At 37.8% G+C, this 24960-nt stretch overlaps 1 protein-coding gene across 2 annotated transcripts in view; it reads right to left on the reverse strand.

Moving 5' to 3' along the window:
• SLC13A4 (solute carrier family 13 member 4) overlaps positions 1-24588 on the reverse strand; it is a 28738-nt gene extending 4150 nt beyond the window's left edge. Inside the window, exons 1-14 of one of the 2 annotated variants that reach the window (XM_051640589.1) lie at positions 23920-24588; positions 17691-17819; positions 14972-15108; positions 14242-14423; positions 13487-13541; positions 11774-11813; positions 10974-11051; positions 9312-9502; positions 8166-8285; positions 5190-5291; positions 3966-4067; positions 2775-2872; positions 1285-1415; positions 294-455 (exon numbers count right to left, since the gene is read on the reverse strand). In XM_051640589.1, the coding sequence (XP_051496549.1) occupies positions 294-455; positions 1285-1415; positions 2775-2872; positions 3966-4067; positions 5190-5291; positions 8166-8285; positions 9312-9502; positions 10974-11051; positions 11774-11813; positions 13487-13541; positions 14242-14423; positions 14972-15108; positions 17691-17819; positions 23920-24018 (1626 nt within the window). In that variant the 5' untranslated portion in view covers positions 24019-24588. The remainder of the gene's footprint in view (positions 1-293; positions 456-1284; positions 1416-2774; positions 2873-3965; positions 4068-5189; positions 5292-8165; positions 8286-9311; positions 9503-10973; positions 11052-11773; positions 11814-13486; positions 13542-14241; positions 14424-14971; positions 15109-17690; positions 17820-23919) is intronic. The other variant, XM_051640597.1, reaches the window with a different exon arrangement.
• Between the last annotated feature and the right edge of the window lie 372 nt (positions 24589-24960).

The raw sequence follows: 24960 nt of genomic DNA on the forward strand, positions 1-24960 counted from the left end.
CTTCACCTGTCGATTGCATTATCACATTTTCTTGTATGTAGACTCTGAATCCCCCAGTGGAGGACCCATATTTTCACTTTTTCTGAGAGGTATTGAATAACCTTTTGTGGTGCCAAAATACATTTTTATCTGCCCAATTTTATTATTTTTCCTAAAGCAAGGACTGCAGAACAGTAGCTTGGGAACCCAGGCTGGGTGTCAAGTGATCAGAGTGCCAATGTCCTGACACCTTGAAACTTTCCCATGAGTCTGTCAGGAAACAACAGACTGAAAATGTCATTGTTTTTACTCACCATGCTGCATAAAATAGGCAGAAAGATGGTTATGGTTGCTGGATTACTAACAAACTCTGTTACCAGGGACACCAAAATGCAGGCCAGCAGAGTTACAGCCCAGTAGGGAAGGCTGCTCAGGGAGAGCATTTGACGTCCAATCCATGTTGAGAGGCCAGAGGTCTGGAGAAAGGACAGAAGCACGTAAGTGACTGAACACTTAGTATGTTTGTGAAAAACAGACTCTTCTCTTCAGGGCAGTTTCCATAAGAGAACCCCTCCAGCAAATAAATTTTAGATTAATGCTTTCTGCATGTCGTTTTGTTCAGTAAACTGGATTTCACTGCAGTGAATAGATGTCCATAGTAACAGAAAGATACTATTGGCAGTTAATTACATGACAAAGTCTCCAAGGCTGATCCCTTCTTCTTCCACATGTGAACTGGAGTATTGCAAATTGGTGATGAAGGACTGCACAGTCTAGGTAGAATTAATTTTGAGATTAAAATACGTAAATTTAGTTCTCTACTTATAGGAGTCTATAGGCAGCAAGATGTGTATTCATGAATTATACTGTCTAGATCAGTCAGTAGAGCCTAGAGTGTGCTTTGTCCAGGCAGCACCAGGAGCTTAACTCTGTTGCTGGAGGAGGAGCAATCCAGTGGCAGCTGAGATGTTCCCCCTGTCTCTGGTTAGCTGTTGAGAAAGTGTGAGGTCTTCCTCAGATCTTATGTTGTTTCTGCCAGTGTTGGAGGAATATCTAGGTTTTAGAAAGCATCTGAAATGGCAGATGCTTGCACAATTGACTTGAGCCCTAACCATCTTTTTATTAGCTAGATAGCTGTCCATTCAGTGCAGGGAGCAGGGACTGCCTTATGTACAAACTTGAAAGTATCCACATTGTAAATCCATACTGGGGAGCATGCAAAAGGATAAAAGTCCAGGTTAATTTTTATTATTATCATTTATGTATTTATTTTTTTAGGGAGGAGGATAAAATCTTAATCAGTACCTTGCATCCAGCTGCTAAGGCATAACCTCCTCCAACCAACACTACAATCTCCCAGGGCATGGTTTTCTGGAAGTCCTTCCACGTAATGATGGGATCCAGTGTGTTAACGTCTGTTGATTTTTCGCCATCCCCTGTATCAAAATAAAGCAAATATGTGTCCACTATTACATTGGCCTTTTGCAAAGATCTTCACATTTTTCACGCTAGTAGGATTGTTTTAACACCTGTGGGCATTATCTTGAAAACTATATGTGAGAGAGGTGAAGAACATAGCCTGTTTCTTTGGTTAACTTGGCCTCAGAAAGTGCAGCATATTAACACTCCATTGATGTGGATAGTTACAAAACCCTATGTTTATTCTATAGCTTTTTGAGGGACTGTGTACTCTGTTTTGTGTACATGTATGCAAATTATCTGTAGACTATAAAGATGGAGTTACAATGGGATTATTTTCTCAAAGAAGGGCATTTTCTCTCTCCAGTAGGCAATGAAGCTTGAGAAAGTGCATTTATGTCCCTAGGTTTCATCTGAGGACATTATTTTTATAGAGGCCTGAGTATTTTCTTGAAGTAGGAGTTGGAGAACGTAATTTCTTTCTAAATGCTGCATATATGTCAATAGGAAAAATAAACATATCTATGTACATAACTATGTAATCCTTGCATAAAACTCTATGCGGACTCTGATTTCATATATGACTGCTGAAAGGTTCTAACAGCAAACTAATCAATACCTCTGAGTGCCACCCAAGCAGCAATGTGTAATTATTATTGTTATTATTATTATTGTTGTTGTCATAGAATATTTTGCATTGGAAGGGACCTTAAAGATCATCTAATTCCCACCCCCCTGCGTGGGCGGGGACACTTTCCACTAGACCAGCTTGCTCAAAGCCCAAGCCTACAGCCCCCAGTATTCTCAGGTAGTCTTCCATACAAGTACTAACTGTGCCTGACCCTGGTTAGCTTCCAAGATCAGACCAGATCGAGTGTCATCAGGATGGTATGGCTGTCAGGGTGGTATGGCCCTTGGCAAGAAAACTGTGAGAAAAGCATTTCTCAAAGCTGGAACTTTAGTCTGATATTAACTGACCTCTTGTATGTTTACTTGACCAATGTTATCTGCTGTATACATGGTGACTAAATAATTTACTAGCACTTATCTTCAGCCAATTTTGCAAAATTTTGCGTTGTAGTTCTCTATATGGAACTCCATCCCAACTTTCCTAAAACTCAGTCCTAAATTCTGATAACTCTGTAAGTACAGAAAAGATGGTGGCCTCAGATACAAGATCTGTTTGTAATCTGCAGGATGAGACAATATGTATTAACCAGGAGTTTGATGTAGGAAGGGCTGGTATCAGAGAAGAAACTTTATCTTGACTTTCCACGATAAAAATATCTTCTTGAAAAGTTTTACAGAGAGCTGAAAAATATCATTAAAGGCACTGGAAACTGTGTCAGATCTCTTTATTGATGCATCCTTCTCACCTTTTTCCCTTTTTCCAAAACATGGCTTTTTTGCTGGAATGAGGAAAAGGAGAAAACCCAGGAATACAGAGACAGTGGCATCAGTCCGGTAACCTTTCCTAGGAAATGAACAGTAGGATTATCATAAAAATACACACACAAAAGCATTTTGAAACAAGGTACATGGCTCCAAGCAAATTGCTGTAGGTGAAGTTGTATTTCCACATCTGAAATCTTACTGACAACCCACTAGAATAATATGTCTCCTTATCAAGGATACAGATGGGATTTTTTTTCCCCATTTGTTAAACTGACTCCAGTAGCCAACTTCAATCACTGCTCAACAATTTTTAACATTCCAGTGAAAAAAATAAATCCACTTTGGTTTACAAATCTATCAGCTTGGAGGTACAGGAAAAATAGTATGTTTACTAGAAGCAAGAAACAGTAAATACATTCTGGGGAAAGCCAACCCCAAGTGATCTTTTAGAAATGAACTGTAGATTGATTATAAATTAAATGTTTAAAACTCAGTCTGAAAAAGTATTATAAGAAGTGCTGAACTGTGGAGATCCTATAGAAACCCCAGTATTAGAAATTCCTTTTCTGTCAAAATTAGGGTGAAAAATTAAAATAATTGTATGCAGCAGAAAGTAAGTTCAAATCACTTATGCTTGGTATGCATTGTGTGTTACAGTTACTTTTAGAATTATTTGTTTCAACATTATTTAAAAAAAAAAAAAAGCTTCAGCCACCATTCCATGTAATATTTAACCAAAATGGGCATTTTCTTGATAAAATTTATCTTCACAAAAATACATTTTTTGTAAAAAAAAAAAAATACTTACAAAGTTAAATTAAACAAACAAACAAACAACACTTTAAGTTTTAATTTGAACTATAGTTGCAGTCTATTCCAGTGATGAATTCTCTATGAATTCATGGAAATATTTTCACTTCAAAATCTGACCTTCCTATCTTTTTATATTCTGTATATGTATATATTTTACTTTCTCTAATTAATTCATTCTACTTAGTGAGAAAGTATACAGTTTGGTGCCATATGAACAGATGTAATTTAAAAAGCAAGAATAAACATTTCGTTGTTGACCACTTTGTTAAAAGTGGCTGATGATGTTTTATGGACAAAAAATATTGCAGAAAGTGAGAAGATGCATATTCCTCTGTGGTTTTATAGGGAATTCCACTTACTTCTCAAAAAAAGATGACCATCCTGGTACAAAGCCAGGCTCACGAGTAAACCAAAGTAAGGTCATTAGAATGAAGAAAAATCCAGTCACCATCTCAGGATAGCTAGGAAAAAAATACACAAATTTAAAAAACTAGTAATTAGTTTCAAGGTCTATCTGAAAACAGAAAAGCAAATTCCAGAAGTAAGAAAGCACAAACTCATTCCAACAGAAAGGGCAAAGAAAAACCATTCAGAAAATAGAAAGTAAGATTAGTTTAAATTACAGAATTCTGTGTTTGGCTCCCAGCTGAGACACAACTAAAACCCGTAAAATAATAGGCTAAAAATATCAATCTGTATGTGCAATTCACGGGCAAGACCTGAAGAAGAATATTTATAAATGCTTGTTTTGTGTTTTCATTATTATCAGATTAAGTTTGGTAACAAAGCTCATGTTTCTTTTCCACTCTAAACACTTTCTGTTGCATTTTTGGAAAGCATAGAAAGCATAAGAGCAAAATGCAATGTAGATTAGCACAAATATTTTAAGCACATGGGAAAAAGATTACTTAAGTATACTGATTTTAATTTAGAATAGATTTAAATTAAGTCTGGTTTCATATTTTGTTACAGTCTGTACAACAGTCTAGATTCAGATTTGATCATATTCAGCAAAGTGTTCTGTTAAAATTCCAGTTGAACAACACAAAAATGTTTTGGGAAGAATGGACTTTCTGAGGCGTCATTCCTTTTGAAAGATGAAAACCTTACAAAATAGTATTTTCAAGAGACATTTCTTGCCACCATAAACAGAGATTATGGGCAACTGAGAGGTCTGGACATCTCGTAATGTGGGAGTTTCTACAAAGCCTTTGCTAACTGAACTTCTGTCCACCAAAACAAGTATGTGCTTGAATTGGGAAGAAGGGTCCTTTAATAATTTTGTTCAAAGGTAGAGACAAACTCTGACTCAGATGACCTTTGGACCCTGGTAGAAACATTAATCTTTCCTTTAATTTCCTTTTTCTTTAGAAATAAGTAAATGAGTAAATAAATGCATGCCTGTAACAAAGTGTTTGATTTTAGTTCATTTTTGCATTTGTGCTACGTCTGTCCCAGAAAGGAGGAGAAAGACCTGACAGTTTGAAAATAATCTAAAAGAGCCAAAGGCAACATGGAGGGCAATACAAAAGAATGTTCCTGCCTGGAGAGGCAAATTCCTCAGGAAGGCGGGTTCATTTTACCTGACATTTCCCAGTTTCTTATATTCTTCTTGAATTCTTTTCTCTGACATTTCTTCTCGTTTGGTCTTTTTCTTCTTGCTCACAGAACAGGTCTCCTTAAAACTGAGATAGATAACACAGTAAGATTAGACAAGAGCACTGTGTGGGGGAAAAAAAAAAACACCACAACAAAACAAAACAAACAACAACAACAACAATACAACAACAACAAAAAAAACCCCATGCCTGATAGTAATAAGAATGAGGTAAACTGAAAATTCCAGTTACCAGAGGCTGTTGGGACAAGATGTGACTGGGGCAAGGCCTGGCAAATTACTGCATGTAACCTTTGTGTAGTGTAGTTTCCAGCTCTTCCAAGAATTAGTCCTAGAAGAAAGGTCCCTGGGATGCTCAGACTAATACTAACTGCTATCACAGAGCCATCTCAGGCTCTGGCTGGGCTTCCTCAAACAGCTGCTGGTGGCCAGATTTTACTGGTGCCAGAAACTTCCAAAGACTATGGCTAATTTCTATCATCACATGGAACAACTGTGACAGAGGCCAGTTATCAACAGATTTTTCAATGGGTCAATTCCCGTTGGGCTTTCCAGTAAGATCAGGAGTATCCAACACATATGGAGCCCGGTCTAGCTTTTGAGCCCAGGTTTGACTCGAATATTCAGGATTCACAGTAAGTAAAGGGGGAAAGCTATGCTGAGTAAATCAATGCCTTTCACAACCTGTCTGCCTCTACTAATACTAGCTGTTCCTAAGCCAGGCACAATCAGTGTAGCACCAAATTACCTCTGCCACAGAGGTCACACAATCAACCTCATGTTTGATCCTGGTGAAATATGCCTGAACTTTTGGCATGGAGTTACAAGCAAAGCATATTTCATAGCTGAACACGTTTAAATCTGCTACAGATTTGTGTGAAAATCAGGTGAAGTCCTTAGTTTCTTCAAGTTGCCTTAATACTGTAATGAAGTCTGGACACTCCTAATTTAAATTAAGATACTTTCAAGTCCACTTTAACCTTTTCCTTTTCTTTTCTTCCCACAGCATTACTTTGCTGTGCTTTGAGCCACAAGTCTCTGCTTTTTTGCTTCAGGTGTACCCTTTGTCACATAGAGGTGTGTGTGGAGGGCTGAGAAACCTCTGCAGTTAAGCCAGTCTAAAATAGGTAGCAGTAGCAGGGACTTCAGCAACTAAAGTAACATGGGAGCACAATGTTGTTTTATAGTTCCTGCTGTTTTGATACCTTATTTGGTACCCTACTAGAGATCCATGCCATAGCACTGGCCCAGCCATGGACTACCCTCCATGTATTTGGCTATGGCCAGAAATTCATAAGTATTGGCATAGCTCAAGATGCAGGCTGGCCCTGTCTAGTTAAAAAAAAAGTCTTGAACAGGCTTTTCATTTCACTTGTAAATGGGCATCTATGTGACACTTGCTTTTAGCTCACTTTGCACTGTCCTTCACCTGTGAGTATTTATATTTCTTTGCAAACCTTGCTGTTAGACTCCAGTAAAATCCACCTGCAGTAATGCAGCTGCTGGAAAGGAAGAACTATAAGGTTTGTAATGGCCAGTTCTATAGTAATGATTCTACCCTTATCTCTGCTTCACTGGCAAAAAATGTCTGCTGAGTCCATTGTCCTTCCACTTTCACCCAGTCTATTAGAGCCTAAAAAGCAAGTCTTATGTTCCAACTGGGCCAAGTAAGAATAGATTGATGACACTGGGTTTCTTAGGAACATTATAGGAATTCAGTAAACATTTATACACAGGAATTAGGCAGCTGTTTCAACATGTTATAAGTGTTCCTAAGCTTAGGAGGATGTGAAGGCAGTGTATTGTAGTCTAGCTTCTAAAATAATGTGTTCTTTAATGAACTGCAGTGAAAAGGAGTCAGAGATTAAAGAGACTTAGAACCAACCAGTAATTCTCAAAAGGTTGATAATGCTTCAGTCTCTGGTATTATTTAAAACAACATTAATCAGCACGAGGTCTTGGATGCAATGTGGAATTTCAATTATATTTATTACAATAAATAAATAAATAAAATATTGAGGGTCATGTTAGGGCCTGTTTCCTCTCAAGATTAAAAAAAACCAACAAACAACAAACTTCTTCCAGCCTTTAATTTGGAACAGTTCAGGAGACTGACTGAGGACATGGAGCTGTTCACCTCTAAATTACCACTTCAAATCAAGGTCAACAACAAGCAGAAGTCATTATCATTTTGTTCATTGTCTTAGGTGAAATAAATTAGTGATGTCAGTTCAGCTTACTTTTAAGAGTAAACTAAATTAAATTAAGGCCACTTTAATACTGAGTAAGTATCTGCACCACAGTTTAATGCAGATTAACTAATCTGCTCTAAATGCACACATTTAGCCCATTTTCATTGACTTTGCTGAGTGCCTCTGCAAAGAGAATACATGGTACAAATGTACTAGGAGACTGAACTTTTTTCTTATTTTAGGGCTAAGGGATTTACTGGTATCAAAAGGCTGTGAGTCCTTTCCACTTAAAAGAGAAATATATGGATTCTGTTTATCTTTTAATTTTAATTGGTTTTACATTTATTTCATTGACCTGGGGGCAGATCTGAAAAGTTACTTGTTCACTCACAGTTATTTTTCTATTCATTTTTTAACCTGTATTTTTCCAGAAGGACTTTTAGCAAGATTTTTTATCCGCCACGGGATCCTCATGATCATGAGAATCAAAAAACGGGGTGAACGCATTGGAAGAGGTTCCATCAGCAATACCTAGTCACTTCACTCTCAAGCAGCAATAAAGCACACTGCTTTTCTATGCAGTGCAGCTAAGTAATAGGATTTCCTTCAGTACTTGTTCTGGCAACAAGAAGGAAGTTGGGCCTTACTTTTGTCATTTGCAACTGGAAAAATTTTTATGAGACATATTCTGGAGGAGCCAAAGATGCCCTGCTTTCATAATCCATGCATCTTGAACAACCTGCACTCACTTGCAACCCAAGAACAGCCAATGCATCCATAACCAAGTCAGGACCAACATGATGATGGAGATGGGAAAACTGAACAAAAACCAGGTTCCAAAATTCACCACTTCAGCATCTGGGTAGTGGCTGCAAAGGAAAAAAAGATGCACAAGAAGTTAGAACAACAAAAGGACAGGCATCTCCAATATGCATAGATGTCCACACATGTATACCTATGTGTTTATGTATTTGTATTTGTATTTGTTGTTGCATGATAGAAAAAATTATATCAATATGTATTTGCAACAGCTGCTTTACATGTGCATGGTGGAACCAATTGCTAAAGAATGTCAGTCACTGACCACGACTGAGCAACAGATGAGCAGTACAGCCCTTCATGCCTTTAAGATCAGGCGGTCTGGATTGTCCAGACACCTTGAAAAATCCTGAGTTACCAGGAGTTGAATTTTGGCCCTACCTGTGTTTTTTGTTAAAACTCTTTTTAGTGTTGGCAGACTTAAGGATAATTTCACCCATTTTTTTTTTTGTATGTCTTACTGTGGACCACAGAAATAACTACTATATTCTACAGATTTCTCACAAAGCTGTCTGGTATGTGCATTTAATGGAACTGTCACAACACCAAGATCTTTGGAAATTCTGTAAAATCAAAAAACTTGGGTTAAAGATGGCTTCCAAAATTATTTTGCTTTGCTACCACAATTTCAGGGAGAGAGATGAAGGGTAACTTGGCAACAGGGGCAGCAGTAGTAGATCAGAATAAAATTTGAGCTTGGATGCCTGTTTGTGCATGAGAAGTACCACCAGTCTTCTGTCAGAGGTAACATTCACGTCTTTGAGAGCCCTGAGCATATATGATAAATTAAATACTTAGCTGATCAGAGAGCTGCTTCCCATCTTCTCTGAAGCAACAGTGTAAGGCCATATTTCTAGTTTTTTTTATTTTTGCACTATATTTTGAGCTTATTAATATAAGCTCCTCCTTTCAACCATTAACCATTAGTAATAACATCACAGTAGAGGAGGAAACAAAATTGCCTTCAGATAGACTGTCTTACAAGGGTTCCTTGAGGTTTTAAATAAGCCATGGGGAAAGCCACAGAGACAATAATGACATAACCATCATTCTTATGCAACCACGATGTCACTTACTTGTTGAAGTGTTCTAAGAATATGAGGCTAGTGGAGGTCCCTATGATGGTTGTCAGTCCTCCAATCGTTGCTGCGTAGGAGATACTCAGGGAGAGGCATTTACAGACCATGTGGTCATGTCTGGTCTGATATTGATACTTAGTGCTCAGGCCCAATTCTGAGGACTTAGGAGGCAGGACCAGTATCTGAGCCTGTGAGGGGATACATTCACCAAAGAAAGCAGGTAGTCAGAACAGCAGCCCAACTTGCTTTAATGCCGTGGTGATACTGGTCCCAGAGAAAGCGAGTTTGTGTGACGGGGCAGTTTTTTTGTCACAGGGATTAACCGGGATCACAACTCAAAACCTTTCCTGGGACCTGGAATTGCCTGGTCTTTGGCAGAAATGTAGGACACACAGTAATAAGACTTCTGGCTTTGGTTTAGGCCAGCTCCAGTTCTGACTGGAATCTCAGCAGGATAGGAAAAGCTTTTGTGGCCTGCAGGGCTTAGATGCCAGCACTGCAGCAGTAGGAATCCATAATCCTTGGGGTTTATGAGCAGCCACCAGACAAATGCTTGTTGGAGTTTTTGCACTTACAACAGATCAGGATCCCTAATTAGGAAAGAAGTGCTATGAGTCTCAGAAAAAGCATGAAAAATTCTGGGCAATGGGAATATGGAATAATAAGCTGCAGGAAAATATTACTCCAAAAGCAGCTTTCTTAGCCATGGCAGGAAAATCTCCATGTTGGTAAATCAAGTTCCTGTACTGGAAAAAAGCTATAGTACTTCAAGGCACTTCACATGCAACCCAAGGGTGTAATATAAGATCAGGAAAAAGGCAGCAAGTGGTTCAGCTGGACTTGTTTAATTTATTAATTTGGATTTGGGTTTTTGTAGTAAAATCGGTCATGCGTATAGGTTCATCATCATCATGAGAGTACCCTGGCTAAAAGCCCTGTAGGTTAAAAGTGAAGTGAGCATATTTGTTACAAAATAAACACTGAATGTGTACAGGAAGTGGATATAAGAGGAAAATAAGAATCAGGAACAGCATAAAAGCCTTTTTTTTTGGAAACGTACGCTCAGATTCTTTGAACTGTGAGTGCAAACTCATGTGTTGATATTAGCCTCATCTTTCCTGGGCATCAATTTATGCCATTAAGATACTACACAGTAAGTCCAAACAGCAATCACTTTTTGGATCCACTTAAGAGAAATAGAAATACTGGAATGAACTAAGGCAATGGAGGATTTTAAGGGCAAGACAAAATGCAGGTGGATACTAAGACCACCCAACAAACTAGCTGAACAGTTAAATGGTCCATGCCTGCTGCTGGTTTAGTTCTGAGTCAGCTATTGTGTGCCAGGGGTTGTTATTTTTTGAGTTGGGCTGTTTTCCAAGAAGGCTTTGCAAAAACAAAGTGGATAGAACAACCAAATAAGAAGGGAAACTTGTGATCACATTGCTGAATGTAAAGCTAACTTAGTTGTAGTAGCCACTGAGGGAGGGCATCAAAATGGGAGTAAGAAGAAGCACAGGGCCAAGCCACGACTGCTGTAAGATAATGGAGAATTATTCCATGTAACATAGCTTACAAAGAACACATATGAAACAGTGGGAAGCAGGTGATGTTCATGTCTGTCTTTTCCCTCACTTCCTGGGTCTAACATCTCCTTACCTGAGGTATGTGCTGCCCATTGCTCTTAGAATTCCTCTTTCCAATAGGGTTGGCTATCATGTGCACACCATTCATACTCTGTAGGGAGGCAAATGCTTTTGGATTAGCCCTTCTTTTGTTCCTAGGGGCACTTAGATCAGAACTGATGATGCTTTGTAAAGGTCATGGCTAGTGGGCTTTGAAAAAGAAAAAAAACAACCAACCACTAAAATTTCAGCTATAAACTTTACACTGGAAAAACAATAAGATTAAAACCAAACCAAACAAAATCACACTGGAAAAACAATAAGATTAAAACAAAACAAAAACCAAACAACAACAACAACCTGAATTTATTTTAAAGTTAAGTTAAAAGTTAGATTGTTAAAAAATGTAGGTCTTTTCCCTGTGCCATGTAGGACAATGTAACAAATCCCTTATCCTTGCTAAAGGGTATGACTTTGTTATTTTTTCTAGTAACTGAGGTGTCTCAATTGCATAAGCTAACAATACCTCGATAATAAAAGATTAGATCTGCACTTGCTAGAAACAGGATGGAACTGTTAGTTTTTGCTGACTGGATCTCTGGATCTCCAGCAGTAAGTACAATGAATATTACAGAGCTAATGTTCCCCAACTTGATTTGGGCTGACAGGTTAAATACAAAGCAGGACATTTTGCAATATGTACTCTCTGCCGACAACCACTACTTGTTTGAAATAAAGAAAACAGTTGTTTGTTGCAGAGCTGTGTGGATTCTGCTCTAATGATTCCTGCATTAGAAGACAGTGTAGCTCAGAAGATACTACCTATGACAATACCTTTGAGTGCATCAAGGAGCTGAAGTCAGTAGTAGTAGCACTAAAAATAAAGAGAGGAAAATATACTTTAAAAATGCCCATTCACCCTGCTCCCTCAAAAGGCACACATCATGGGTAGGAGGAGCAACATCTGTGGGAGACCTAATTAGTGCCTACTGAATTGGTAAAGGATACTATTTAATTTGTACCTCTTAGATGGCATCTTGACCATATATATAAAAGTTTTCATTATGTTTCACACCTCTGTCTCTAGCTGTGTAGCAATGGGGTTCTTCCTCCGTGAAAGAAAAAAATACATCTTCTAGGGAGTATATACTCCATTCTAGGAATGGACTCCATTCACAGTAGAGTGAATCACTGGGTGATCCAGTGCTATCATTGCCTTCTTCTACTCAAGTTCTTCCTCTGCCAACCTCTCTAGTGCTGTCTCTGAACACCCACCTGTGTCACATTAAAGCCTGCATTGAAATCTGTCCTGTGTGGCATGTGGACCATGCAAACAATCCAGTGATCTTTGATATTAAAACCAGATTTAATTCTAGATGTGCTACTTTTCTTTTCCTGTCAAATTTCAAGCTCTTTCTCAAGTAATACTATTTTAATAATAGTTCTGTAATGGAATATCCCACACATACTCTTCAACGGGGCTTAAAGGGATTAATGGCACAATGCCAGACTGAAAATTTGATTCTTTTACTGCACAGAAAATATAGCTGGGATAAAAAGAGATAACAACAGAGGGAGTATTGGAGAACTCCTTAGTCTCCAGACTAATGAGAAAACTATTTAGATCCTGCAAGTTAACTTAAAGTCATAAATATGTGCTGTTTGAATGAGAAAGTTTGTTTTAAAGTAATTTTTAAGGGTATAACAAGAAGATGTTTCTCTTTTATTTTGAACAACTGTGAACAAAATCAAAAGAGCTCAAGAAGGAACTGTACAATTTATTCTCAAAACTTGTAAAAAGGTTCCTCAGGATTTAGTCTATAACATAGTTTTAGGACAATTATTTTGTATACTCTCCTGAGTATCTTGAAATGGTGGTTAATTTGATAATTTGACAAAGAGCTTAGTGCTTTGCTTGATTTGCCCTTTACACCTTACTAGATTTTACCCAAATTTGAGATCTGGTTGAAACTGTTAGTGTTTCAAACTTCCAAAGAAGTTTGTCTATATTAAAATAAATATTTTACATGGCATTTTTCAGGGGAGGACTGGTATTCCTTGCTGATTGTCACCCTCTCCCCCACTCCACTCTCATCTCTATCTTGAATGCTCTTGTCAGTTCAGGTTTTCCTTAGAAATCCTCTGAAAATGTTTTCTCTGTGGATATGTCTTGTGGACACTCCATACTGTGCTTGGATCCTCTCCATCACTGTTCCTTCAGGGGAACAAAAATAAAAATGTGTGGACATCACTATCTTATAGAACACAAACATAACTTAAAAAAAGATCTTTCAAACCCTAAGAAACATTTCCCCCCTCTCTAAAATGGCTATAGTGTTAATAAATAAATAAATCTTGGGAAGCTTCAGTGATATCCAGACCATTACATGAATCCAATTTCTCATAAAGGCCTTCCTTGTCAGTCATGACTAAAACATTAACTTCTAAGCTTCTGCTTGCCCTTCCTGTCTCTGCTCCTGGGTTCATTTCATTGCAACCTGTGTAGGGCTCAAATCTCCAGTCGTGATGTACAGGGTTCATTCTTACTCCTCATTGATGAAGATAAGCTCCAGTGAAGGTTGACCATGCTTTTCACTGAGACCTGCAATGAAGGAAGAAAAAGTGGCCCCTTGGGGTAAGAACCAAGCTGAGCCACTGGACCACACCACTGAACACGGAGAAGCTAGTGCAATCAAAAACTTGTTCAAACCCTCTCAGGTACTCTGTGACCCTTATACAGTTTTATTGTGTCGTATTGTTCTGATCACAACATAATTTCAGCCTGGAATCTGTGAATTGAAAGAAAAGATTGCTTCTTTTCTTCCCAAATCCTTTATTTCTGGGAAGAAATTTACAAAACGGACCTCAGAGCTCTTACAGTTTTTAAATTTTTTTTGGTGACACCTGCTCTGATTTGGGCAGCCTAGAAGGGCAGAGGTAGAATGGGCAAGCATGGGATTATCACGGAGCAAACTTTTGGCCCTCTTCTACGTTTCCTTGACTTTTTTTTTTCCCAGAAGTTTCCTTCTAAATCTTTAAAATCCTATCGCAAAAGAGTTAGTGACCCACAAACTCCAGTGCATGCCCTAACTCAACATAGTTTCCCAATTCCAGTGCTCCCATCACATCCTGAAACTTAGTTTCATTTTTATAAGAAACATCAGAGTACAAAAAGAAAGAATATGGACGAGTGTCTTTGGCAGTACAAGTCAGATACCTCTGACCTCAATAGAATAATGTGTATCAACAAGTCTGGTCACTGATAAATAAAGGATAAAAGAATGGTAGATACTGACAAATACCTATTGGCTCGTTTTCTTCCATAATGGTGCTGCCTGCAGCACTGATGACCTCATGCTCCTCCTCAGCATTCACTAGCTCCTTGAGCACTGCCTCCACAATTGGCATCACCATGGCTGTGGTGGATGTATTGGAAAGCCACATGGAGAGCACTGTTGTGCAACACATAAAGCAAAGAAGCAACCTGGAGTACAACACAAAGAAACCTTCTTGAGGCTCCACAAATATTAAAGGCCTCCTTGCCTAACTTTTTCATTAGTCAACTGATAACTACACAGTCTTTTTCTTCTTATGGGTGCCAAAACATCAGGCTGTGCATAGATAAAATGCTGCCTTGTCCTGAGAACTGTCATAAGACAATGTCAATGGAAGCTGTTTGCTGCCCCACGTGGAAATCAACATGTCATGTGAAAACCAGCAACTTTCAGCATATCCAGGATTTAGACATCCTTTTGTGTTTGCTAAACAACAGGCAAAGAAGGAACGGAAAGACTAAAATCAATATCATTAAAAAATAGAAAGTAAAGGGAAAACAAAGCAAAGGATTAGGGGGTGGCAGAAGGAGGACGAGAAAACGTTTAATCTTTCACACACTCTGAAAGGAAAAGTGGGGAGGAAGACCCCCAAACCAAGCTAGGTTTTGCCCATGAATGGGAAATCCAGAGCTGTTATTTGTTTTTCCAAGCTTTGTCTGTCAGCCTCAGACTACCCTGAAGTCAAAGGTTCACTCACATGCCTGGCTTTGCTCCAGCCATCATGACCATGCGCAGGGCGATTCGCTTGTGGAGATTCCACTTTTCTACAGAAGCTGCCACACAAATCACACCCATGAGGAGCAAAGTTGTGTTCTTGAAATATTCAGCAGCTACCTGCATTAAGGGCAAGGCAGAAATAGTGAGTTTAAAAAGCAGTAACTAGCCTACACAGAAAGCATGCTGAATGAGAAGTATGGTAGTGTGGATTTTTTCCCCCTAGAGAAAGAATGACAGGGAGCTGGATAAAATGAATAATTTATAAGTAAAATTTTTCTCTCTAATCACTTTAATGTTATATTTGCAAATAACAAGCCTCTATACCCACTTGTTAGTAGGCTTCTCAGCTTTGAAGAGATCAAGAGAAATTTTACTGCTTGGAGCAGGATGTTCACTTCCTGCAGATAGTCATACATAGCTGGGACCAGACTGAAACAGCCGCAGAGAAACCTCTGCAGGCAGCTAATTCTTATGCTTCATCCAGTTTTTCTTCTGGAGATATTGTTGTCTACCATCTTGTTTGTATTTCTTATGTCTTGTTCAAATGTTGGGCAAAATGTGGCATCCTTAGAACCTACAGCTTCAAGAAAAGTCCTTTAGGATGTGCTCTGTGCACACACTAACATAAGGTTGGGACATTGGTGTAACAATCCACAAACACCGTGCCAGAACTTTTCACAATGGAAATCCATCTTCACTATATCAGGAAAAAAGGTAAAGCTTAAAAAAAGAGAACTTTAATTTAAAACGGGATGAGCAAAAGTCATAAATTGGCTCATGAAAAAATTCAGAGACCATGCATCGTACTCCAAAGCAGTGTTCTTGAAAATGTGGTTTGCTAAGGTTCAAGATTATGTTCTGTTAAGTGATTGCAAAAATAACAAGTGAAGCAAACTAAAACACTTGCGCACACACACTGGTGTGAAAGCAAACAAAATGGGAGAAAATAAAAGTTATAAACAAATACTTGGAGTTTAGCTAGATTTTTTCAGTTAATTCTGATGCAATCCTTCCCAAGCTCTTGCTGGAATATTTTTCCAAAACCATGATTTCTTCACTTTAAAACTGTTCCTCTGTGCCTGGTAGGCACCAGCATTTGAAAACAATCCGTAGAAAAACATCAGTAGAACAGCATTTTTCCATTGTCCTCGGTTATACTGATGCTCCTCCATATAAGTGCAAGAATTATGTTAATGATGTTTTGTGAAAGCTGCAGCAAGTTAATTAGGCAATTGTACTTATTTAACAAATCCCCATGGTGACCTAAATAGACTTGGCCATCATAGTTGTGTGCCAGACCTTTTAAATATCACTTTTTTGGCTTTCTTCCACTGGTTTCTTTCTCATTAATTTTCTTTATTTTCCTGCTACCTTGTTAAAAAGAGATCTTGATGTGAATGAAAGGAATCCATCAAGCCAGCAGCACAAAGAATCTGTTGTTTTTCTTTATTCCTTTCACAGTCACTTTGGAGAAACAAATGAATACTAATGTTCATATTAATGCACACATACACATATACAACTCACTAGCTCCTGTTCTTAAGCTTCTGTGAGTTATTTGTAGTTTAAACTGCTACTCAAGAGCTCAGGGTCTCTGTGACAGTCCAGAACAGCAGACAAAATGCTGCAGCATTCTCAGAGCTGTTTAGCATAAAATACAGGGTTTTATTTCTGTTCCTAAAGCAAATAATACATTCTCTGCAGTAGTCCCGCTGTCATTTAATTTGATATTGCATTTAATTTCTGTGAGGCTGCCCTGAAATTTTCCTTCTCTAATGTGCTGCTGAATTTTGTAGTGAAAATCGTAACTATCTTTATGTCAGGAAAAGAAATCCTGAAAATATTTAACTATGTTGGTATGGAAATGTACCCAGCTATATTACACAGTTGTTGTACCTTTGGGAGAAATAAGGCAGGTCATAAAACTCTTGGTTCATGCCTGACTCCATCCATTTATGGGTATGCCCAGTGCCAGATTGTCTTAGAAATCAAATAAATTTATGTTGCTATATATTGTTCTGTGTTCTTATCTGTATTTCTAGTCCTTCTAAATCAAGTGTGATGCCCTCTCACCCCCCAAAAAGTGAGATAAAAAAACAGGAAAAAAGAAGCTGTAGATGAAATAAAGTAAGTACTTGGCATATCATGAAAGAAAATAACATTCACAAAAACCTTAAGTAAGAAAATTCAGAAATTATCAAAGGGGTTTTTTTGTACAGCTTTTGCCTTAGGACTCATGGCCACAAGACAGCACTAAGGTTACAGCTGGGAAAAAGGACTAGACATTCATCTGAGTAGCAAAATTATCTAGTCTTAAACAGTAAATTGTAACTGTATTTAGAATATGCAGCCTCATGCCTTATACATCATCTATAATAAATGTAATTGGAAGCAAACTTCACAGTTCATCCCATAACTGCTGTTTACATGGTTTTGGAGGAGAAAGTTGGGATCTTTTGATGCAATAGGTTTTGGGAATCGTTGGTGAAGCAGTAGCTGACAGAATGGACACGCCTCTTGGCTAATATGGCCATTCCTATTTCTGTCTTCAGTAGAAGAAGAGTCTGGTCAGCCCAAGTTACACATTATAAGATGTGCAACTCTTCTTCCCACACCTCTTATTCTTGCTAGTCCACTAAGATTAATTTTATTCAAATATTTAACTGATTAAATGATTAAAAAGTACACACTGGTCTGACCTCACTGGACTTCATGACTCCAAAAAGTGGGTATAGGAAAGCAGGAACTAAGGCTGCTGCACCAAGAGGCACCACTTCAGAGACCCAGAATACAGCTGTCACAATCAGCACGTAGGCACATGAAGCTTCCTGTAGGGAGAAAGCATAAAGGTTACGTCTTGCTGCCACACCACCTGCTGTGGAAGCCTCCATGAATGGAATAATAGGACTCATCCAGCTGCGGGTACTTGAACTTAACAAGTGCTGCATAAGGAACTCCTAGGGAGCAGGTGTTTGGGCCTAAATATAGGCTACTATTGAAAAGGCCAGTTCTAGAAGATTATGCTAGTGAAAAGTTTTGCAGCTAGGGCAAAACACTGGGATCAACATATCCATCACCAAGATAATTGTTCCAAGTGCATTTATAGATTTATTTTTTTAAACTTCATAATCCAATATTTACCAAATGATCAACCATCACTCCTCGGATTAGGCCTTTGGAGCTGATATTTCTACATGGCTCTATCCAGTGTTGGACAGGAACAGGAAACCATAATTTTCAGGATCTGATGTGAGCGTTCATATATGCTACAGAAGGGATAAAGCCATTTTGTGGCTTCTTTTGGGAAATTTTCTGAAAAATATATTTTCTTAAACAGTGCACAAACCTATATTTTTTGTCAGTTGATTTTATTTTCTCAAGTGATTTCTACAGATGCTTAGGAGAAGACCACAGATCCAAAGGGATTAGAGGCAATGGGTCAATAGAGTTAATGAAACAAATTTGCTGCTCTCTGATGCTCTGGCAGAGAAAGACTCAACAACATCATGCTGAGCACTCAACAGAGACCTGGTATAAGATGGAGAAAGGTGCTGTCTGCTGCATATTTTACAGGAAGACACAGATAGTCCATGGAAATCTTCTGGTGGCATTTTTAGATATGTCTCTATTTATAGGTTCAGTGGAGTTCTCCTTAGGCTCAGTTAATTATACTTAGACACCTGGGGATATTTCCTTCCAATAATTACTGAAATTACCCTCAGGAAAATGTTTTTCCTTTCATTTTCTCAAACATGAAGCCAGCTCCTGTACTGGGGCTGACTGGCAGTTCTATGTAAGACAATAAGTCTGCCCTGATTTGCATCAGCTATAGATCTATTCGTTCTTCGTTATTCATTGGATGTTTCATATAAACTTATCAAGCCATGTTGTTTCACAGCTCAGAATGGCTATTTTTTAGAAAAGTCACTGTTCACAACTATAATTTCATTGCTTTTGCTTCCTGACTTGATTACTCCCAAATTAAACAGCTTTCAAGAAGCCACAAAAGCAGTTCAGGCTGATCCTTGTGCAAATCAACAAGTGTGTATTACACTGCATTTTTATGCAAGCAGTTTTGTGAAGAAGGCGTTAAAGTCTAAAGTCAGACTATGCAGGGATGTGGGTTCAATGGAATGAATAAAAAGCTTGTATTTAAATTCATTTTTATATGTGTCCTTTTTATATTACCTCTAACAAAGAACCACAATCAGCTGTTCCTCTTTTTTGGTACAGCTTACAGTAATAACTGGCAGAACAGAGGCCAGAGGGAAAATTAAGATAGATTACTATGTAACATTTGCTTTACTTGCTTATAAATTGCAGCCGAGCGTCCTCCAAAGCTTGGGTTTAAATTAGCTGCTCTGCCTCTTATTTCAGAAAAGAGTAACATTTATCAGTTTTTATTCAAGTAATCAGGGCCACTAAAATAACTGAAACAAAGATATAAAGAAAAACATTTTTATTGAATCTGATAAACTCCAATTACTTAAGGGGCTATAAAGAATGTCTGTAAGACCACTGGAGAAATTTAGCTCTGGATTGTTCCTTTATGGACGGACTAGTATTCTGAACCACATAGAAATATGCATATTTGTTTCTCATCCTTAACTATTATAGAATAGTTGTTTAGATTTTCAGGTCTCCAGTACTGCTTTCACTAGTCCTCCATGATCATCTCCTTCAACAAAATATTACAGTAAAAGATTATATTGCAGTTTTATCTTCATTTCTACCAAGAAAATATTATAAAAGAGGCTAAAGAAGGTTGATTTTAATGGAGGAGATGGAATGGGTTTCTTTGTTTGGTTGGTTTGGTTTTTGTTGTCATGTGTTTTTGTTTGTTGGAGTTTTTTTGTTTGTTTTGCTTGTTTTTTGGTTTTGGATGTTTGTTGTTTTATTTTATTTTTTAATATTAATGTTTTAGGAAACATGCATTTTATAAAATGGAATTGCTACACTGTTTGAAATTCCAAAGACTGGTGTTCAGCTTATAACAACTTCAAGTGAACACTCAGTAAAAAATAATTTTGACTTAAAGGTGGAAATTGTTTTAAAAGTGAGATGACAGGCATTAGAGATTTTTTTGTAATCTCTCCTGCAAACACAAATTTTTTTTGGATGAGAGCCACAGAGATGATGGATTAGCTCATTACATTAAGCAAACATTAGTCAATTTGCTTCTCAGTCTCCATTATACTTCATGGTTAATATTCCACAAAGACCAGAGCATAGGGTCATTTTTGTGACCCAGACAGAATTTGACACATTTTTTATTTTTAACTCACTATTTTCTGCTAAGAAATTGCTAAATTTGTATGGGGTCTGTATGACATCCAGCAGCTGTCTGAGAAGGAAAACATTTTTTAATGAAAAATAATGTATTATTTTTTAAGCAGCAAGATGTAAGATCCAAGAGGTATTGTTTCACCAACATTTGCAAAATTAATTTCATCCCAGCTTGACTCCAAATTATTTTCTCACTCCAAAAATATACTTCCATTTCTCTGAGCATAGATCATGATTTTCTATTGCTTCTCTGTGTGTAGCAATAAAGAAGACTGATACTGGAAACAGAATAGGAGAAAGGGAAGCTGTATCTCTCAAAACCTATCTGGGATGACCACTAAGTCTTTGTGTTTCCTGTACGCTAGGCCGTTATCAGTTTGCAAAGAAAACCATAAAAAACCACCACATTTTAAAATGGTGTAAAACTGAGTAGCAAGTACTAGGAAAGTGAACTGTGATAATCTCCACAAAAAGCTGAATGAGCTTGTTCAGTATTTTTCTTTATTTTCCAAGTGCTTTAAAACAGCTCATTTCCAAGAGAAACCGTATTAATCTCTACTATTTAATTGAACAGAATTCATGTATTAATTAATGGTTACCAGAGCTATAAGTACTGGACTGAAGTAGTGGCTATATAATTATTTCACTCTTCTCACATCTTGTTATACAGCTGAAAATTACTGTGAAGCCCACCTCAAAGCTTAAAGCAGGAAAAGGAAACCATGTGATGGTTGGAGGGACTACCACCTATCTTCAGTCAGTCCCTTAGGGGAAAAAGAAAAGAGGGGCTGAAAAGAAGCCATGGCTAAATGTTCTACAATATGACTGATCTATAAAATAAGTAAAATACCTGAGAATCTCAGAGTGATCGAAAAGGAGGATAAACTTCATATTGGAGGTTTGCCCACATAGGGATGTGCATTGTATATCTTACATGCAGCCACATGGGTAAGCTGTGCAAAGAAGAGGTAGTCTAGCCTCTGGACTACCATCTTTGAGATTATCACACTAAAACTCCCTCCCTTCAGCTTATGTAAATAAAAGGTGAATGAAAGCAGTCTGTCCATGGCTGTTCAGAGCATGTTCTGTGCTTTAGGGGTCCATTCTGCTGATTTAGCATGTCAAGGTGTTAACATCACCTGATGCTGCAGGTCTCAAAGCTTACGGCAACTCTTGCTGACTTTTGAGGGGCTATGTCCTTGAATTGGTTCAGTGTGGATGCAGGATCAGTAGCTCTAGGAGACCCTGCCCACAGCTGACTGAGTTCACATGGCATGATTTGGGATCACTGGTAGATAAAGATGAAAAACACCACAAACAGGCCAAAATGCTCCCATGTCAGTGATAACAATGAGGGAAATAAGGACAGACTGAAAAAGACCCACAGTTTGTACAGCACACAGTGGGGTTTTTTTCTGTATGTTTCATGACATGAAAGGTACTTTTGCATTGTCCCAAACATGCTGAACAAATTATAGTACTTTCAGAAGGGAAGACAAATTCAAATTAATTTTCTTAGGTTTATTTTTTTAACTAACCATTTCTTGTCACAAAATAATAGAAAAGAAGCTGTAGACATTGTTCTCATAAGCTGTATCTGCAAACAGTTCTGAGTCCTTATGCTCCCTTTGATCTCTTTTGCCACTACACATGTAGTGCTACTTTGACATTTCCAGAGCTGTTTTGATATCATCAAAGAAGCTGCAAGCTGATTCTCTGCAGAAATGCAAATATAAACTACCTGGTAATTCTGTTTTCTGTAAGAAAGCAAGCAAGCTAATAAAATTGTCTGATAAATGAAATTACAAGTAAATCAGCAGGTGGCAAATTTAATCTTAAGGTTTAACAAGTAATCATAGTCAATGGATTGTAATAAATTAAATACTACACTAAAGCACTTGAATGGTGTATTGTGTATTAAGTTTATTTGGTGTAGATATTTTCTTAATAGTATTATAAATATTTGTCCAACCCTGGGTCAGATTCACGGCTCTATTTTAACATCTGAGGTCACTCATGTACACATAAAGTGGATGTAAAACATAACCTGATGGCTTTTCATATCTATTTGCAGTAAAGCAACACCATGAGGTGTAGAGTAACAGCACAGAGGAGTTTGTACTGTAAAATAGTAATTCTTGCAGTAATACTGTCAGTGAACTTCTGTTTCAGTACGCGTATAATGCTATTACAATTCCCTTGCTTATTAAAGAGTTTCCTTATTGCATCCTATGCCTCTGCATCTGGTAGTGAGCAAACATAAATTACACATTTTAGTGCAGTGAATCTCATGTTTCCTAGGAGTGATTCTCAAGAGGCACAGAGCGTGTTGCAGTTACAGTGCCATATGGGCATGTCAGGGAGTACCTGTTCTTATGTCGCCCTTCCAGTGACATTGGGGGAGATTAAACCCTTTTTTTAAAACAAACCTCTGTGCAATGGTAAGTCCTACTGTTCCCCAAAGAAAAGCACAAGTGTCTGTTATTCATTCGTTCTCTCAAGAGAGAAGAGATAGAAAACTATTATAAGAGGACAGCTGAGGTATACACTTAAGTTCAGAGCAGGAAAACTGATTCAAAGTGCAACATACTGTTCAGTGCTGTAGGAGCATTTGCTTTCTATGAATCCTGATTTTATTTTCAAACAAAATACTACACTTTGTTGTTTTTCTTTGAAAACTGCTATACAATTTCTAATCCTTTGCATTTCTGTTTGATACAGTAGTAGTATTCATAAAACCTTCAGTACTAGAAAGGAATAATTAATCTTTAGCAGGTTAGAGGAAGGGATGGAAATTGTTGCAGCATTTGTTTAGATTTATGTCTAGAACTATGGAAGCACCTTCTGCATTGCAGTTGTGGACAAGCTAAATATCACCATCTCTATGAGGTAGGCAAACTGTTATTTTATGACTTAAAACTGCAGAGACATGCCTAGAGAAGAGTTAACCACATGGCCAAGGGTACTCAATAGCTCCAAAACAATGTCAGGAATGCAGCTGCATTCACTTCCATTCCCTATTCTTCATGTTAAGCACAGACTGTTGCTTCCTTTGTATTGTGTATGTCTCTGAGCCACAATTTATTTGCCACTGCCAGAGCTGCAGTTTCAGTAGAGGTTCTTACACCTGCTTTAGAGAAGCCAATGCCATGGTCCTACATGGTCCTACTTGTCTGTCACTGACTCTTAACTCCTATGTCACTTGAATTGATGTCCTATAAACCCACACTAAATTGAAAGTCTCACCATGCATACTTTTTATTAAAAACTAAACACATTAAAAGTATTCCTTCTAAAGACTTCTCCTTAAAGAAAATATGGATATGTTCTTGGATATGTTGGTTCTGTTCCCCCTTCCACACATACATCATTGTACAAAAAGAAGAAATACAATACTGCTTTGTACTGCTTTACTAGTTTAACCTGGTTCTTCAGCTCTGTGGCACGAATCAAGGCAGTTTAAGTTCTTATAGTGATGACTTCTCAGTGACCTTCCCAGTCCTTCAAATTTGAGTCCTTGATTTTTCTAAGAGCTATGCTTATTTAGGTATTTGCCTTTCTTTGTGCGCACCACAGACTTATCTAGCATGACTAGCTACTGCACTACAGGTTTTGTTAGAAAGAAAATTAAAGTGTACTTACACTGCTGGGGTATAAGAGTGGCAGAGGAAGCAGAAGAAGGGGAATGAGAAGAACAAGCAAAAGATTTCTGGATCGGAGAATCTCCTTCATCATAGCCATCCTCTTACTTTCTGCTGGCTTTCTTCTCCTTAGGTTTCTTCTCTTGTTCCTCCAACTTCCACTCCACGTTTTCCTTCACCTGTGCCTGGATTTCTGTGAAAAAGTGTCTCACTGCTTCATTTCCTATCTCCACCCAGTCTCCTAAAATAGCTTTCTTAATTTATTTAGTCTTCAAGATGTTGTTTTGAAAAGATTTTTCAATTAAAAAGACATTCAGTTGTAGGGCCCACCAGCATCTCCAAATTATTGTCATACCAAAATTTGCAGAGGTTTGCAAGATGGAGCATAGTGATCTTTTGAAAATTTTTCTTTTTAATTCTGAATCAGAGGTGTATCTGTGTTACAACCTTATCCTCATGTTTTTGAAAGTTTTTTTCTTCCATTTTTCTAGCACTGCAATTCTTGTTTTCATAAAACAGGTGAGATGTTTTGGGCTGCTTCTTTTCCTCCTGTTTGATGATTTGAATGCCTCAGACAAGTTTCTTTTCTGCTGAGGAATTATTGAAACCAACAATTTATTGTTCAGTGCACCAAAGCAAACTTGAGGTATTATTTAAAAAAAAAAATAATAAAAAATTAAACCAACTGTAGCTCCTCCAAATTTTGTCTCTTTGCTATAGTTTTGGCTTCTACTTTGTATCTACCTTTACCCTACTTTTGCCCTGAGCTTGGAATTCACAGGGCAGCAATTCCAACACAGATTATACTTGGTCTCAAGACAAAAAAACTTCTTAAAAAGCTTCACACAACTCAAATTCACCAATGAGGGCTGTAGAATGTAGTAGTTGCTCCACCCATTATCCAAAACCCAGTCAGAACATTTGAGAAAATCATCAGCGTCCTCCTTCTAACATGCACACAGACAGAAAGACCTTTTTTAAATTGCTGAACAGTTTGTTACTGTTTCAAGGTCACAGTACTGATGATAAATAAATAATCATT

This window comes from Apus apus, chromosome 1 (genome assembly GCF_020740795.1).
Source record: "Apus apus isolate bApuApu2 chromosome 1, bApuApu2.pri.cur, whole genome shotgun sequence".
Lineage (NCBI taxonomy): Eukaryota > Metazoa > Chordata > Aves > Apodiformes > Apodidae > Apus > Apus apus.